The sequence below is a fragment of the Vigna umbellata genome, chromosome 3 (assembly GCF_029865625.1).
Source record: "Vigna umbellata cultivar VRB3 chromosome 3, Vumbellata_1.0, whole genome shotgun sequence".
Taxonomy (NCBI): Eukaryota; Viridiplantae; Streptophyta; class Magnoliopsida; order Fabales; family Fabaceae; genus Vigna; species Vigna umbellata.
Window position 1 is genome coordinate 25,623,903 of NC_142167.1, and position 17,421 is coordinate 25,641,323.

The 17,421-nt window shown below is 36.8% G+C and overlaps 1 protein-coding gene and 1 pseudogene across 1 annotated transcript in view; one reads left to right on the forward strand and one right to left on the reverse strand.

Moving 5' to 3' along the window:
• The window catches only part of LOC124825576 (Transducin/WD40 repeat-like superfamily protein), a 41,071-nt gene extending 27,142 nt beyond the window's left edge, over window positions 1-13,929 (forward strand). Inside the window, 11 exon segments of the mRNA XM_047298220.2 lie at window positions 9,074-9,215; window positions 9,392-9,478; window positions 9,548-9,604; window positions 9,606-9,710; window positions 9,910-10,266; window positions 10,973-11,058; window positions 11,140-11,258; window positions 11,637-11,902; window positions 12,414-12,626; window positions 13,244-13,558; window positions 13,560-13,929. Coding sequence (XP_047154176.2) covers window positions 9,074-9,215; window positions 9,392-9,478; window positions 9,548-9,604; window positions 9,606-9,710; window positions 9,910-10,266; window positions 10,973-11,058; window positions 11,140-11,258; window positions 11,637-11,902; window positions 12,414-12,626; window positions 13,244-13,558; window positions 13,560-13,604 — 1,792 coding nt within the window. The 3' untranslated portion in view covers window positions 13,605-13,929.
• On the reverse strand, window positions 4,434-5,134 carry LOC148202107 (uncharacterized; annotated as a pseudogene).
• Window positions 13,930-17,421: the final 3,492 nt, after the last annotated feature.

Genomic DNA, 17,421 nt, shown 5'->3' on the forward strand with positions numbered 1-17,421 from the left:
ATGTCTGATACCTTGCATTAAACTCGACATCCAAAATAACTTAAACAAAATAGTTTCATCCTCCAGTTGCACTGAGGAAATAATAAAATTACAGTCCAATTAACAATTAAAATTATTCAAAATATTCAAAATATTCAAAATCCCCATTCAGGTTCCCCACTCGCAAATCCTCGCATTACATTGCCTCTTCTTCCCCTGTCACGTCATCTACTCCGTATAACATCATGCGTTATACGATCATCGCATTCACATGCACAAACACAAACAGCAGGGTGAGCTAACTGAAACAAACATACAAACCATTCACAGTTCTTTAATAATATAATAACAATATTTAATACAGTTAAACACGCCACTGAACATAATATTACGATATTATTGTTTGATAAAGATTACTATTTCACTTATCAAAGAGTCACAACGTTACCTCCTCCGACCTACTTACCAAAGTAGCACAAACCAAGTTCTTCTGCCTGCTTACCAAAACAGCACAAGACAACACTGTCTACTTACCAAAGCAGCACAACATAATTACTCCGCCTACTTACCAAAGCAGCGCGATTTATATGCCTCTCTTCATCCATCCGCCTTCCTGCCTACTTACCAAAGTAGCCCAATACCCAATTTAATTGTCTACTTACCAAAGTAGAATATTATCAGATCATTCTGCCTACTTTTCAAAGTAGCACAGTACCAATTCTTCTGCCTACTTACCAAAGTAGCGCAATACCAAAATTCTCCTGCCTACTTACCAAAGTAGCACAGATCAACCTCTTCCTGCCTACTTACCAAAGTATCGCGAACCGACATAATTAAATTATACGACAGATTACTCATAATCAACCATCACCCATCTCAACCAATAATTCCAATCAAATCATGCTCAACAATCACATAATAAAACTTTCGCAAAATCTCAAATTTAATTCTGCCTACTTACCAAAGTAGCGCAATCCTAACAAATATATGTCTCAACACTTAATTCATAACCAAATTCATATTTTAATCGTTCTCAATTATACTTAACAAAGTATTTTCAGTTGCAACTCATTTCCATATCTTATCATATTCACAATTTCCTTCATGACACCCTTGATTACCTATATTTAGGTAACTCAAACAGCTTGGGGACCATTACCAATGGATCCGGAAGGGTCAAAAACCCCCAGAACGACCTAAAGAACGTCCAAAACGGACATCCGGAACCCCTAAAACCACCAAAAACCAAATCAACAGCGTGCACAATAACATTCATGAGCAAACTTCTCTGTTTTACATCTTTTCCATGGTTTTTGGCATCTTAAAATCTCATAACAACTCATACCATAACATCCATATGAAAATCCAATGTTCAATCCAAGTTATAGTTCATCTCATACTCCAAATCATCTCTTTACCATCAAAAGATACTCAAAAACCTTCATCCAAGAATATAACATTTCAAATCCAAGATCTCACATCAAGCATTCATATTCATTCCATTCAAACTCATTTGTTCAACAAAGATGATTTTCGTATTTAAGAAAAAGGAAGGTAAAACTCCATTGTTTTTCATCCCATTTCAAGAATCAATTCATCCGAAACTTCACATCCATACATACAAACACATTAGAACGAATTCTCATCATCATTCCCATCATTCAATCCATTAAAACTCATCACATTTCGCACAACTTTCATCAAACAACACATGTGCATTTTTGAGATTCAAAGTTAACTCCCCTTACCTCTTGAAGACCTCCTTTGAGCACCTTGAATCCTTCACCATGAATCTGGACAGCACCTTGCTCCAAAGACCTCTGGAAAACTCTCTCACAGACCACTCTCTCCTTTACAACTCAGCATCTAAGTCCAAGTGCAGAACCCATCCCTCTCTCTTATTCAAATCTGCCCAAGGGACAACCATGGCCCTTCACTCCCTAAAGAATCATTCAAAACTAAAAAGGAGGGTCACCCCATGCTCCTCTTTGACCCAAAAGACCGAAATTATGGGTCTGGAGTATATTCCTCAGCTTCCCACGCAATCCCCACGTGTTTTAGATCCGAAACGTGAAAATTGACACCGCTCGTGCTGGGCGCCCCACGAAAAAGGGTGTTGGGCGCCATCCCCCAAACAACACAACTGTCACAACTTTGACAGTTCGGTTGAACCCCTTCCCGAAGTCGAAAATACGCGTATGAGTACTCAAGTCGAAGCTCTTTGAGTCTACTATCCAATGGAAAAAGAATCAACTCAAAAAGTTATAATTAAAATAGTAAACCATGTCAAACTTGACAGCATTCTAATTTACATTATAACTTGAACCTTTTACAACTTGGTAAATTCTTGAGGTTCTAGGGTCTTACACCTAGGGATGGCAACGGGTCAGGCACAGGTAGTGCCTACCCGCAACCCGACCCGCCGGATAAAATTGTACCCGCTACCCGACCTGCTACCCACCGGGTACTCGTTTAAAAATACCCGCGGGTATTTTAAAACCCACGGATATCCGCGAAAAATAAAAAAAAAATATTTAATATATTTTTAAAATAAAATTTAAATAAAATTACAAAAATATATATATATAAATATATATATATATATATATAAATTAAATTAAATATAAATTAAAATTTAATTTTAATTAAATTTAACCTTATAAAATATAATTTTATTTTATTTTTAATTAAATTTAATTAAATAATATATAAATAATTTTTTTTTAATCTTTTGCGGGTAACGGGTACGCTCAGGGTGGGTAGTATACTACCCGTACCTGACCCGTTTAGAAGCGGGTATTGAAATACCCGCTACCTGTTACCCGCGGGTAGTAAATATCCGCGGATAGTTACTACCCGCCTTGGATTTTACCCGCGGATACCTGTGCCCGCGGGTAAAATTGCCATCCCTAATTACACCCCTCATCGTATAATCCCCTGAGTTGCCTTCTCTCCTTACAGAGCCTACGCTCTCCACGTTCCCCGTCCGCCCCGCCTAGCTGCGATTTGGTTCAACTCGGGTTACTGTTAAGACCTCGGTAAGTGTACCGAATTGTATCAAATAATAATAAATGGTAAGACCAAGTATCGTTTCCCAAGAGACTCACGGCACTAAAAAGTCATGTAATTACTTAACTAATTAAGACTTTGAAGAACAATTTAGGGTTTTTTAAATGTAAAAACAAGAAAGTAAATATGAGATGAAGATGAAAAAGTGAATGATGATGTTTGCATTACGAGATGAAGATGTTGTTGGGGTTTAGATTTCACTTAATCACTCTCATCAATATAAGAATTCTTCTTCTTTATTAAATGTCAATGTCACGTTCTAAATTACTTAGATCCCGATGTCTCGGCGCGAAAGAAGCCTATCCTTAATTACTAGACTACAATGTCTTGCATTCCTAATAATTAATTCTGCATTACGAACGGAAGCTTAAGACAACCAAGCGTTCTATCCCTATGTCTAGGCAATAGTTCCCTTGGGAGAAATTCTTCAGATCATGAATTGTAAGATATCTGTCGATACTCAGACAAATCAAATATCATTCCGTGAATGAGTTAAACATAACAAGCATTGAGCAAAGAAGAATAACCCTAACAATTAATGAAAGAAGCATATATAAATCAGAATCAATTCAAATACATGAGAGTTTAGAGGTTATATCTTCCCCAACAACAAATAAGGTTTAGTTCTCCATTATCGTGGAGAAACTAGATGAACAATGCAATGGAAGAGATAGAAAAACCCTAAAAATTGAAGAGGAGAGCTCCCACATCCCCAAATCTGCCTCCAAGGGGCAAAAAGTCTGAATTTGCGTCTCTTCTGTCAAAAGATACTCCCTCTAGAACGTGCAAGTCCATAAATAAAGCCGAATTGGATCATGGGACAACGTCGCCAGCGCTTAGCACCCCTACTTAGGTCGCTCAGGCGAGCTTGCGAGAGAAGTGGCGCTCAGCGCCCTAGGAAGGGTGCCGAGAGGTGAAGCAGTACTCGAAGACTGGCGCTCAGTGCCCCTGGAAAGGCGCTCAGGCGTGGATGTGAGGCCTCCTGCGCTGACGGCCCCAGAAAGGGGCAACCAGGCGTCCTGCGACCTTCTGTAGCCTTCTTTTCTGGTGCTTTCTCTGTCCTTTCTAGATTCCAACTAATTAGTACTTTAACTCCTCTTCCAAATCATTCCAATTTCCTACAAAATCAAAGTAATGTAGTGATAAAAATCATAAGTTCTAACCTCAACTCTCTTTATTCACAACTTAACTAAATACAAGAGTTCAAGCAAGTTTCTAAGTAAAAAGGGGCTCATTTAGTATACAAAATTGAATCACAAATAACGGTGAAATTAACCGTTATTAGTTACTAACCCCGACATTCGTCCCCCCGATACTGGTTTTTGATTCACGCCTCCACCCCAGTTCTTCGCCCCTCCCAAGCTGTCCTCCACATCTCTCGCGATTCACATTGCCGTCAGCAACTCTTGCGGATCGTGCGGGCTTACGCGGTTTCGCACACTGTTCTGGAGTCCCGCGAGAAAATAACTCAGGAGTTGTTCATCCGTCAACCCGCTCGTCTGCCCTACCAAGATTTCGAAGTCTTGGAGGTACTCCTCAACCGTGCCGGTTTGACGTTTCGCCACCAGTCTCTCAAAAATCGATCCTCGATTCCTTTCCCCAAATCTTACTATCATCGCTCCCTTCACTCCTTCCCAGGTGCGATTCCTTGCCTTTTCCCTCCAAAATCGAAACCAGTAGTCAGCGCTTTCTTCCATGCTAACATAGGCTAGCCTGACCTTCTCTCCTCCATCACTCCCTGTAACTCGAAAAATCGCTCCGCTCTATTAATCCAATTCAATGGATCCACCCCTTCAAATACAGGAAGCTCCACCCTTTTTCTCCAGTTGAACTATCCCTCCGATCGTTCAGTCTCTCGCACAACATTCTCCTCCTCTCGCCTCCCCCTCTGGTTGGCGTTCACGGATGCTTGACTACCATCCGATACGCCCTCATGATTGCGATTACGGCCTCCCAACATACGCATGATTTCTTGAAGATCTTGGCGGATGGCCGCGGTTTTGGCCTTCAATCCGTCTACTGCCATCTCCATCACTTCTAGCTGATTCTCCACCATGTTCAAGCGTCCCTCATTTCTTTCGTCCATATCAACTTTCCCTTGCAAAAGAGATCCGGCAGGTCGGACCAATTTGTTAGGTTTCTGAGATAGAAGCCTAACGTTCTCACAACTCCCACTCAAACAAAGGCAATCAAACAAGAAATAACAAAGGAATAGTATGAATTTCACTGTGATTGTATGTATTTACTGTAACCTATAACAAAATACAATAACGGGAGCCTAATCCCCCTCAACAAGGTCCAAGACCTGTTTACACAAGAGTATATGGCTAGCTGCCCTTAACAGAATAAAAGAAGGTTTATTTATACTCTCTCTCTCCCCCTAAAAACCTAACAAACTTTCCCGCTCTTTTTATTCATCTCCCACCGTTCAGTATTAGTGTAGATACCGTTTGGTCCTTCACTCCTTCCTCTCACCGTTCACTCCTTCCTCCCACCGTTCAGTACTAGTGTAGATACCGTTCGGTCCTTCACTCTTTCCTCCCACCGTTTGGTATTAGATTCGATACCATTCGGTCTCGGTCCTTTCCCGTTTGGTACTTCGGTACTCTTCTTCCTCCTTCTTTCATAAACTTTCCAATTCCTAACATAGTAACTCTTCAATCGATCGACTCCAGTTCTTCACCTCTTTCCACCGTTCGGCTCGAGCCCTCACTGCCTTCAGCCGTTCAGCTCGATTGCTCACTTCCTTCCATCGTTCGGCTTGACCTCTCCTGCCTTCCACGGTTTGGTGCCTTTCTTCCTCTCCCTCACCGCCTTCCACCGTTCGGCTCTACCTCTCCCCGCCTTCCATCGTTCGGTGCCCTTCTTCTCTCATATACTTTCTTCTCTCGTATACCTTCTAGCCCTTAACAACATCTATTACCTTATACCCTATCATTACACCCCGCTGCAGAACAACCTTGTACTCAAGGTTGGAACCGGGTAGCTTGATCTCATGGCTCCTCTTCATCCTCGTGTTATCATATGAAGGGAACCCACCGACTACAACCCTCCAATTTAGGTCTGGAGGCTTGGGTGGTGGCAATTCCTCCTCCAATGACTCCCATTCTTCCTTCATTTTGGTCACTTTTTTTCCAGAATCGTAGGCCTTGAGAAAATGGTTTTCGATGTCTTTCCATACTTCAAACAGCTCTCTCCCCTTTGCAGGTGTATCAAGAACTGTAAGCTCCCTTTTTTGTTCGCTGGCCCACCTCTTCACAAAATCTATCCTTCTCTCCGGGGCATTGATTCAACCATCCACCCTTCCCTCCAAAGCCTTCATTCTTCCTTCCATCACGCTTCTCTCCTAATGATCCAGCCCTCCTCGCTCGTTCGGTTCTGATCGTCCTCTTCCGTTTGAGTCCGTCTGTCCTCTCCCGTTCGGTTCCAGCAATCCTTTCTGGTTCAGTTACGGTCGTCCTCTCCCGTTCGGATCCTGCAGTCTTCTTCCGTTTGGATCTGGCAGTTCTCTCTCGTTTGGATCCGGCCGTCCTCGCACGTTCGGATCCAGCAGTCCTCTCCCGTTTGGTTCCGGCCATCCTCTCACATTCGGATCCGGCTGTCCTCTCACATTCGGATCCGGCCATCCTCTCATATTCGGATCCGGCCGTCCTCTTACGTTCGACTCTTGGACGTATTCTTTCGCAGTCCCCGACTGCTTACTGGGCCCTAGTCTTTCGAAGATTGACCCCCAGTTTCTTCCTCCAATTGGATCACCATCGCCTCCTTTAAACCCGCCCACGAACTGTCCTTGACCTTCTTCCTCCAAAATCTGAACTAGTATCCGGCACTTCCCTCCATGCTGATGTAGGCTAGGCGCACCTTTTCTTCCTCAAACACCCCTTGTAGTTCAAAAAAATTATCAGTTCTATTGATCCAATTCAACGGATCAATCCCTTAAAAAATGGGTAACTCCACCTTTTTCCTCCAATTTAGTTGCTCCTCCTGGCGTACACCCTCTCTCTCGCCTTCCTCTTCCTCTCGTCGGTCCCCCTTCTCCCGTTGACAGACCCCTGGCTTCCCTCCGAATTCCCATCTAGTTGTCGGGCTCGCCCTTCCATCATCCTCATTAGTTCTTGTAAATCTTTGCGGATTGCCGCCTCCAATCTCCCCATGGACTGCTTCACGTTCTCTAGTTTCAGCGCCATGTTCTCCAGTTTCCCTTTGACTGCATTCATTCTTCCCTCCATGATGTCTTTCACTCCTCTCAATTAGTATCCAGTTCCCTCCATGTTGATCTCGGCAGGTCGGACCAATTGTTACGTTTTCAAGTAGGAGACGTAATTAATCACGATCACAGTAGGCAGAAAAGATAATGAAAGAATGAATTCCTCTTATTAATGGTAATAGAATTCTGTAAACAAAGGATAGTTGAGAGCATAACCTCCCTTACAAAACAAGGATAGATGGGAGCATAATCTCCCTCACAGGACTGTAGCCGCCTATCAACAAACTCAATAATCAAAACATAACCTTAACAATAGCATCTAGCTTTATTTATATTAAATATTTCCCTAGAATATAGCTCTATTTACTATAATTATCTTATACTGAATATTTTCCTAGAATATAGCTCTATTTATTATAATTATCTTATACTGAATATTTCCCTAGAATATAGCTCTATTTACTATAATTATCTTATACTGAATATTTTCCTAGGATATAGCTCTATTTACAGCGGTTAGGATAGTAACTCTTCAATAGATCGGCTCTAGTTCTTCACCTTTTTCCACCGTTCGGCTCGAGCCCTCACCACCTTCAGCCGTTAGGCTCGATTCCTCACTTCCTTCCATCGTTCGGCTTGACCTCTCCCCGCCTTCCACCGTTCGATGCCCTTCTTCTTCTCTCTCACCGCCTTCCACCGTTCGACTCGACCTCTCCCCGCCTTCCACCGTTTGACTCAACCTCTCCCTGCCTTCCACTGTTTGGTGCCCATCTTCTCTCATATACTTTCTTCTTTTACCCTATCACTATCAAACAAACATGAAATAAAAGAGGGACTATGTAAGTTCTGCTTGACAGATGAACAAAGGAAAACTGAAAATTTTCACCTTAATGTTCTGATTCTATCTGGGAAGAAAAATTTAAACATATTTAATTTAAGCATTACCACTCTCTTGGGAATAACGCCTGCAATTAGGAAATAGTGTCTAGCAGTGCCTTTCAATTAACGAGTATTACTGGAAAGGAGTCAAAATGTACTGTAAAGACGATCTTAGAAGCCAAAACAAATTACAGTTCTTTATTTGTCTACTTATTGAAATATCAATTATGAGATGGCTGATAGGTTGGTTGGCTATGAACTTGAAAATTCAGGTGAAGGAAACTTTTAATTGGTTTCTACGTAGTCTACTTGGTATATATTAGCACAATGCATTCCATGTTTAAAAAATTGCATTAATTTTACATTAATAATGCGTGTGACGTATTGTTATAATTTAAATAATAAAACTTTTAGCTTTATTTCTGCATGCAAATTACAAAGTATGATAGGATTGTAGTATTCGGTTGATCTGAAAGCTGTTCCAGCCCCTTTAAAAATGAATCTGAGAAAGACAGCCCCTTTACAAAGTATGATAGGTTTGTATTGCAGGCTGTTAAAAGAAATATAAAATATCACTTGCTTGCTTTTATCCTATATCTAATTTGTTTTAAAGAAAGACCATTTGAGACAAACAATTCATTCCTCGGTAGTTTGAATATAGTTTCTCTATGAAGTAGTTTCGTAGATGCGTAATACAGACCCATATAATCTGCGTTTGAGGCAGTCTTATCTTTGGATGGAAACGCCAACAAAGTTTTTAGAATAATTAATTTTTTTTAAGTTTTACCATTTGTTGATTTTATACTTATTCTATTTGGCAGTTATATTTCTGTTTTTAAATTACTCTGTAATATACAATAACCAGTGAACCTAACATTGTTTGTATGACACTGAAAGGTTTCCTCTATGATTAACAAAAGCATAATCCTTCTTTCACAGTTTCCTGGTTCTTCGAGATGTGGTAATAGCAGATGATGGTTATAAGATTTTGCAACAACATCGCCAAAAGGCTTTACAACGTGGAACTGTCTATGACATGGCTGTGGATGCGACATGTGAGACTGTTGTCACTGTTGGGCAGGTGAGATAGATGATGTCAACATTGAAAATCATCAAAATTCAAGGGAGGGTTGCTTCTGTTGTGGAAGACCTTCCTCGTGAATTCTTTAACAATTAGTATATTCATGTCTCAATTTGATAAGATTATCACTCAATTTGCGGAATCAGCACTTGAGTACTAATATTATTATCTTATAGGATAAGAAAATAAAGACGTTTGACATGGCTGCTCAGAAACTAATTAGGTCGCACAACCACGATAAAAATTTTGGTGAACCTATAAAGGTGAGCTTCATTATCAGAAAGTGAGTGCTGATTTTAACCTTCTTTATCTGAAGTTAATTTTGTTAACAGGTTATAATGGACCCAAGCTGCAGTTACGTGGTCTGCTCATTCTCTAACAAGTCCATAATGCATATATGACTTGATCACAGGGAAGATGGCTTCGAAGGCAGCAGGGCATGCTGAAATTGTTACTGGTGTCATCTTTTTACCTGATTGCAAGCATATAGTTTCGGTGACCTTCCTTAACACCCACTGTCGATTTCTTCTTCATTTCTTTGAGTTAACAATAGGCAATTTAACATGAATGCTTTATAATTCATTTGATTATTTATTTTTTGGTGGTTAGTTATGCATCATGTTGGAAAAAATTAAGATATTGATGTCCTGCCTTTGTGATCAGCGATTTTGTTAATCAACCTATCATTATTCAGGTGGATGGTACGGGTTGTGTTTTTGTGTGGAAATTGCCTGCTTCATTGTCTTCTAGAATATTGGAGAGAGTAATGGAAAGAAACAATCCATTGTCTCCAAGAAGCTCTAGTCAGCCTCCCTACCTTGGTTGTCTATCATTTTGCAAAGAAGAATTCCAGCATTCCAATATCAATCCTGATGGTGTTTGGTCAATGATGAACAACAGCCAACATTTGAATGGAATGCTTTATCCTGGGATCAGTCAGAGAGAGGCTTCAGCTTTTAAATTTAGTGTTTCAAGACTTCCCAAATGGGCACAAGCAAAAGTGACCGGTTCAAATGGTGTCTGCAAGAATCTAAATTGCACTTCGTCAGAGGTATGTGTACTCTTCAATATATATAGATATATATATATATTTATATATACATATATATATATATATGTATATATAAATATATATATCTATATACACACACACACACATATATATATATATATATGCTGAGCGCCCCTACCACAGTAGTATTTTTGAAGATTCAGAAGCTTATGTATATCTTATTGTAAACCTCTTTGGAATTTGAAGATCTGTACTTACATAAACTATATCTGTTGCAAGTTAATCATTTTTGGTTGAAGCTGGTGTTTTAGTGGACATTTAGTTTTGGAATGTGCAAGAGAAGTAATTCCTTGTAATGAAATTGGGCTAAGCTAGTTGTCCGCCTAGTCATTTGTTGGAGAGGAAATTGAGTCACTGTCAATCCATATCTGGTAATTGAAGTGTCTACGTAATCTGTATCTGCACCAGACAGTTATTGTTGCTGTTTTGGTATAACAATTAAGCCCAAAGCTACGTCTAGGGATAACTTTTTTGGGTGAAAATCTATGGTTGTCACGATGGCATCGAATGAGAGCCCAGCCAACTCTAGTTGAAGCTTATCCTGTTAGAGTGCCAACGTTTAAAAAAATTAAAAGTCTAATTTACAGGTGCTATGACACACAAGTCTCTTAGCTCCTTAATAACAACACAGTAGTATTAGGATTTTGACTAAGTGTCTAATATCTCTTGAATTTATGATGATTAGGTTTTTTCTCCTTTGACCACCGAAGTTCGAATTCCATCCGATAAGGCTTCTCCATCGCCTGATACTGTTAATGGAAGAACTTATAGGTAAGTGTTGAGTCTCAAATCTCAATCATGGACTTTTGGTGATGGGATATCTGTTTGCTCATGAAGTCACTACAATTTCAGCAACGTTCCGTTAGACAACCATTGGCACTCTGTTTACACTGTTTTTACGGAAGCGCTTTCTTCCCCTGAGATGTTTGATTTGTGTAAGACAGAGTTTGCAGAGATTCCCTTGAATATAAGTAAGTTTATAGCTTGTTCCCACATAATTTCTTTTTCTTCTCAATTTTCATCTTTATTATGATAGCTTAGAAGACTAATTCTGTCAACCAAATACCTTTGAAGTTTAATTGGGTATCTTAGAGATTTTGTTAGTACAAGTGTTTCTATTTTTTTATTTTTCTGATACTAGTGATTTGTTTAGGATATGATTAGTATAAATAAAGGTTAGAGCTATGAGTTTTATGATCTTAACATCCCTTTGTAATTCATCTTAGCAAGATAAGTAGAATATCATTCAATGTCTCTTCGCTCAAATCCTTCCTCAATATTTAAAACCCGTTCAATAAAACAAACCCATGACATTATGCTTTATCCTTATGAATAATGGTTTGTTGCAGGAAAACATAGGGATATGATTAGTGAGGACCAGAACTCCTTTGGGCATAGTAACCTTAGTAAGAATGAAAAGATGGGTGTTGCTTCATACCAACATGTTGGTTGCAATAATAATGATGTTTCTTGGTGTTCTGAAGAACTTTCTGAGAGTAAAGCAGAGCAGTTGTATTTGACTGAATCTACTGAAAGCAATTTGGGCAGTGTATCATATGAAGAAGACAGTCACATGTTTAAGCAACATTTTGGTAGCTTATCAAATACGCGCAAGGTTGGTGTTGTATTCTGAAGTGTAGAGAAGGAATTAAAAAACAAACAAGTCTTAGTTTCTTCAACCTTGAATTAATCTCATGATTTCTTGTCCTACTTTTGTCGGGAAATCCACTGTAAGCTTGCTCATAATATAATAGTGAAAATGTACTCTATAATAGTGTCTTGATGTCCTCAACCAATGGATGGGATGAATACTTCAGTTATTAACATGTCATTCATTATATTATCGAGAAAATCATTATAAATGTTTAGTGGATAATGAACGTTGATATTTATTTTTTTCTTCTAATAAATCGTGCTATTCCTAAATGAAAAAGATATAGATAGTTACCAAGTCTTCCAGAGAAAATGTGCAATTTATGGAAATTAAGTTTACCCAGATGTGGTGGAATTGCTCCAAAACTTAAGGACTTAAATATCTTATAATTGATTTCGATGATAGTTGTTTAGATTTTTTTTGAGTCTGCAACTTCATTTCCTTACTATTACCCAGTTTGCTATCTGTGCAGGCAGAGTCAAGGAAGTCTTTAGTTAGAAAGTTTTCTGCTAGATATATTGTGCAATGGGATTACCCAGGGGATTTTAAAGAACGGTTTAGCAGTCCTGTAGAGAATACAAGTGTTAGAAAGAACTCTAAGGATGAAACTGCTACTCATATTATATCAGAAGACGGATCCTTACAGGAGAAGGAAATTGAGAAAATGAGACATTCTTCGGGACAGGTATGTATGGGGGCTTTATACTGGCTTACTATAAAATCATGTCATTCCTTTAGTAATAGGGACATGTTAAAAATTTCTTTGAAGAATATTAAGATTGACAGTAAACGGAAGGTTAGTTTGCTTTCAATTATCCCTTGGGGGTATGTTTTATTAAGCATTGCTGGGTTCACATCTGTTTCCTTAATACTAACATTAGCACTAGAACCATAAATCTGTTTCCTTAATATATCATGTGTTAGGATATTTATCCTATTTTATCATCATTATATTGTGTTACCCTATTTATCATGATTATATTGTGTTAAGGGTTATTTATTTATTATGATTATATTGTGTCTAGGGTTATCTTATTTATAATGATTATATTGTGTTTAAGGTTACTCTATTTATCATATACTTTTATATCAATTTATTTTTATAAATAGAAGATTATGAGAGGTTCAATCAAACTCTCTAGAATTATTTTACAGTTTAATTCTCAAGTATATGCACACCGATCCCGCAAGTGATCTTTTCTGGTTTTATATTTCATAATGGAATTTGAAAAGTCTGATTTTTCTATGAAAGTATCACTATGAATTTGCTGAAATGTTTGATGCTCAAAATGCCTATGGTAGGATATGAAGAATTCAGAACCTTCAACAGAATCAACATGTGAACTAGTCAGACTCCCAGTTAATGAAAATTCAGTTGATAAAGGGAGTGAACAGGGAGAAACCATAACTGTGTGCAAGGATGCACTTGGTAAATTGGAGGTCGCAGCTGAGAATGCGCTGCGATTATTTTCAGAATTAGAAAAGTTTTACAGCGAAGAGGTTGCAACTGAAGCAGAAGCTCAGTTTTTAGACGAGGCAGCTGAGATATTTCCTCTAGTTGTTAAGAAAGTTGACGCTGTTGCTAGATTGGTACGATGTAGGTTGAAGGGTAAGTGTGGAAGTACGTGTCCCAGAAACGGACCAGTTTGATAGATTAGCCTAAATCAGATAGAATAATGGAAATATCAAGACTTAATATATTTTATAAAGTTTTTCTTTTCTTTTTAACAAAGAATAGAATGTTCTTTGGCTACCTAGTCTGCATTCTACTTCAAGTGAATATGCTAATTACCAAACTGGTAATAATAATGGTGAGTACCTTTTCTCACATTTGAAATGAAAATCTGTACATATTAATGGAGTTTGATTGTAGCCAGGAAAGGTAATGGGATAGTGTCGCTCAATTTGAGTCATTTGAAAGAAACTGCAATGTAACCATGTATAAATGTAAGTGAGGAGTGAGTAAATAAATTTTCTTTTAAATGTAAGTGTGAACTAGCTGCTTGAAATAGATGTCATTGAATTAGTTTTTTAAAAGCAAAGGAAGTTACATACAATGAAACATAAGTGTCATTGAATTAAGGCTGTATTCTTTGAATCCTTTGATCTGATAGGATTTTGTAATTATTGTGGTGATATATTTTGGGAAAGAGTATTTGGTCCCAATTCTTTTTCTGTAGTTTTTTTTTTCTTTCCTGAAACTGGTCGGTAGATAAATTTGGTCAATTAATAGAGGATGATCAATTGATGTGTTTCTTTTGTCATAATTTCTTCACCCTCGTTGATGAGAACCCAAGGACGCGGTAACATGAGGATTATTGGTCACCTGGGAAAATAACTAAATTACATTTTTATTTAATAATCGATCAAATGAATGTACTGAAACTATAATATATAAAATAACCAATGAGTATCAAAAATAGGACAAAATAAAATGTTATTATTAAAAAAAAATCATGGTTTTAAAAGCTATGTAAGAAGAATGCAAGACACCAAACTAGGTAGAAACAACTGGAAACATAATGCAAATCCATTCCAAAAGATGTTTTAATTTTGAAATTTCAAAATCTGAAAAATGTTCAAATCAACCTCCTGTCAACTTGGTTATGCTTACTCTTGCATGAAACTAATCAAAAGGACTTCTGGGTAATACTTTCGCTATAATGTAGTTTTGATGTGCTTATGTTTGGAGAGAAAATGCAAGGCTAATACGACTAACATTTTAATCCTAAGATTGTGGGCTGGGTTTGAGGGATCGTGTGGTATAATGATTGTGATTTTGGCTGTTTAGAATCACGTCGAGATAGCAAAAACCGATGCGTTAAATGTTAAATGATCAATTTTCATTATGAATAGAAATAGGTGACTGTTTTCCGAAAAATTGAGTAAGTCTCTTCTGAAAAAATCTTTGGGGAAAATAAAATCCAGAATAATAGGGTGCAGGAAGAAATTTGAGGGAGTGCAGGAAATAACAGTCGATTTTTAAGAGATCGATGCTGAAACTAAGAGTTTTTGAGCTGGTAATTGTATACCCACGACACCAGTAACTCAAATATATTTTGGCTTAATTAGATTCGCTTAAATTCATTTAGGCTTACCTAATTATAATTGGTCTTACATATTTTTTTCAAACAAACTATTTCTAACACACTAAATTACGACCCACAAAATCGTGTTTTTAATCAATTTTAAATAATGATAAAAAATGATCTAAAAGTGTGTTTCTAGTCTTTATCATATAAAATTTCATGATTTTGTTTAACCATATTGATAGCAGAAACGAATGTTAATAATCAATCAATTAGTGTTAAGAGAAAAAATCATTCTTAGAATAAGATTGGACTACTCAGCATATGAATAAAGTCTATCTAAATGCAAAGGCAAAGTATTCAAATGTAGAGTTGAGCGAAGTCAAATGTGGATTTGAGAATCCCACTAAATGTGAAGATGATTGAGATATATATATATATATATATATATATATATATATATATATATATATATATATATATATATATATATATATATATATATAAGAAAAAAAAAACGAGAAATGTAAATTTAAAATAAAGAATTTTACATTAAATTATGATAATTTTTATTGGAATAGAATGAAGAAATTAATACTTTTGGAATATGGGTTGTTTATATAAAAAAATTGACAAAACTTTCACCATAAAATCTTAAAACTTAATGCTTATATATCTTTCTTTTTCTTATATACTATTAATTTTTTTTAATCAAGTTTCAATTTATACTTGAATATAATTCCAAGTAAGATATTCTGTACATAAAGAGAATAGCAAAAAATTAAGAAAAATTAAAGTATCACATGTGACAATTATTCAAAAAGTAACAAGTGACAATGACCGAAAGAGCTTGGGATCTGTGTCTTATGGTAGGAAATTTTTGGATAGCTTTGATCTTGCATTGTACAAATCTCAGCTGAAATCTTTTGAGAATTTGGGCCAGAATTCAGCCCATTCAAACCCAACAGTAGATGATTTTAGATTTCACGTGCTATATAATAAGTTTCAGCTATAACCCTATAGTTTCTAACAAACAACAAAGTGCATTCGAATAAATCCATGTAACAACATCATCAGGCAAAACAAAAAAGTTACAACCATAAGAAAAAAAAAGGCAAACAAAACAAAGTGCCCTGAGAAGAAAGTGAAAGCCATACATTCAACATTTTACTAAACAAACGATTTCATAAATGAGGAAAGTTCTTCCCATTTATGTCACTTTTTATCTTTGATTTTCTTCACCAACCCATGTCCTATACTTAAATCATGCTAAGGAAGAAATCGAAAAGAAAAGAAAAAAAGGTAAAAACAAAAGGATACACCAAAGTCTCAAAATTATCTTGGTTTTTGCTAGCCTACTTATATCTTTTCTTTTATGACAAAATCACTTAAATAATTATGCAAATTAAATTATAAAGTTAGAATTCTGATCTTCAATAAACATAATATAATTAACATTAACTAAAAGTCTTATCGACTGAAGAAGATAAGATTGATTCAAAAAATTTATAAAAATATAAATTTTATTTTCCAAATCAATGTGAAATTATTAGATTTAACGAAAGCGTGTTAATTATATAAATTAATGTAAACTGTAAAGAAAAATAATATTTAATTGTGATAGTGTATGAACACAGGTCTCAAGAAGACAAGAAGCAGTGTGAAGCTTAATTTTAGCCGAAGGATGGTGATGTTGGTTGATATGGTGGTATGTAATTTTTATTGTAAATCCTTTCAAGTACATCTTCACCACTCTCTCTCCACTTTATCACAAAAAAGGAAAAGGAGGCAAAGGACCAAAAGCAAACATCATCTTTTCTTTTCCCTATCCTTTCAACTTTCAAAATCCAATTTCACTCTTAATTTTCATGCAATTTCAACACACAATTACACTTCCTCTCACCCTTTTCTTTCTTTATTTCATCTTTCTCTTTTTTTTTTTCCCTCTCTCACTTTTGCATTTTCAAGGTAAGCACTGAGTAATGTGGCTCTTCTACCCTTAAAATAATGGCTACCCTAATGGTTATTTGAATATTTTATAAATCCCTAGGAAGGTATCCCTAGATATATCTCCCTCTTGGTATCCCCTTTGCCCTCTTTGTCTTGCTTTAGTAACATGCCAAACTTTACATTCTCCATTGGGATTCCTTCACTCTTCACTTACATGTGCATATCTCTAAATTCTCAAGGGCTATCAATAATAGGTATGAATTTGTGAATTACTAAGTGCTCGTTTATGTTTACATTTCTGTTACAAAAGCTCAAAAGTTCTTTTATTCTTCTTAGTTCATACATTAAGATTGATAATTCTACTTTTTTAAAATCTATTTTCCGTTCTGAAAAGTAATCTCATTGTTCATGGTAATCTTATCCTCTCTAGTAAAACACACAGATAATTTGTATAAAGAGAAAAAGGGTTTGCTCAAGTGAAGCCAAATTGGCCAAGAAATG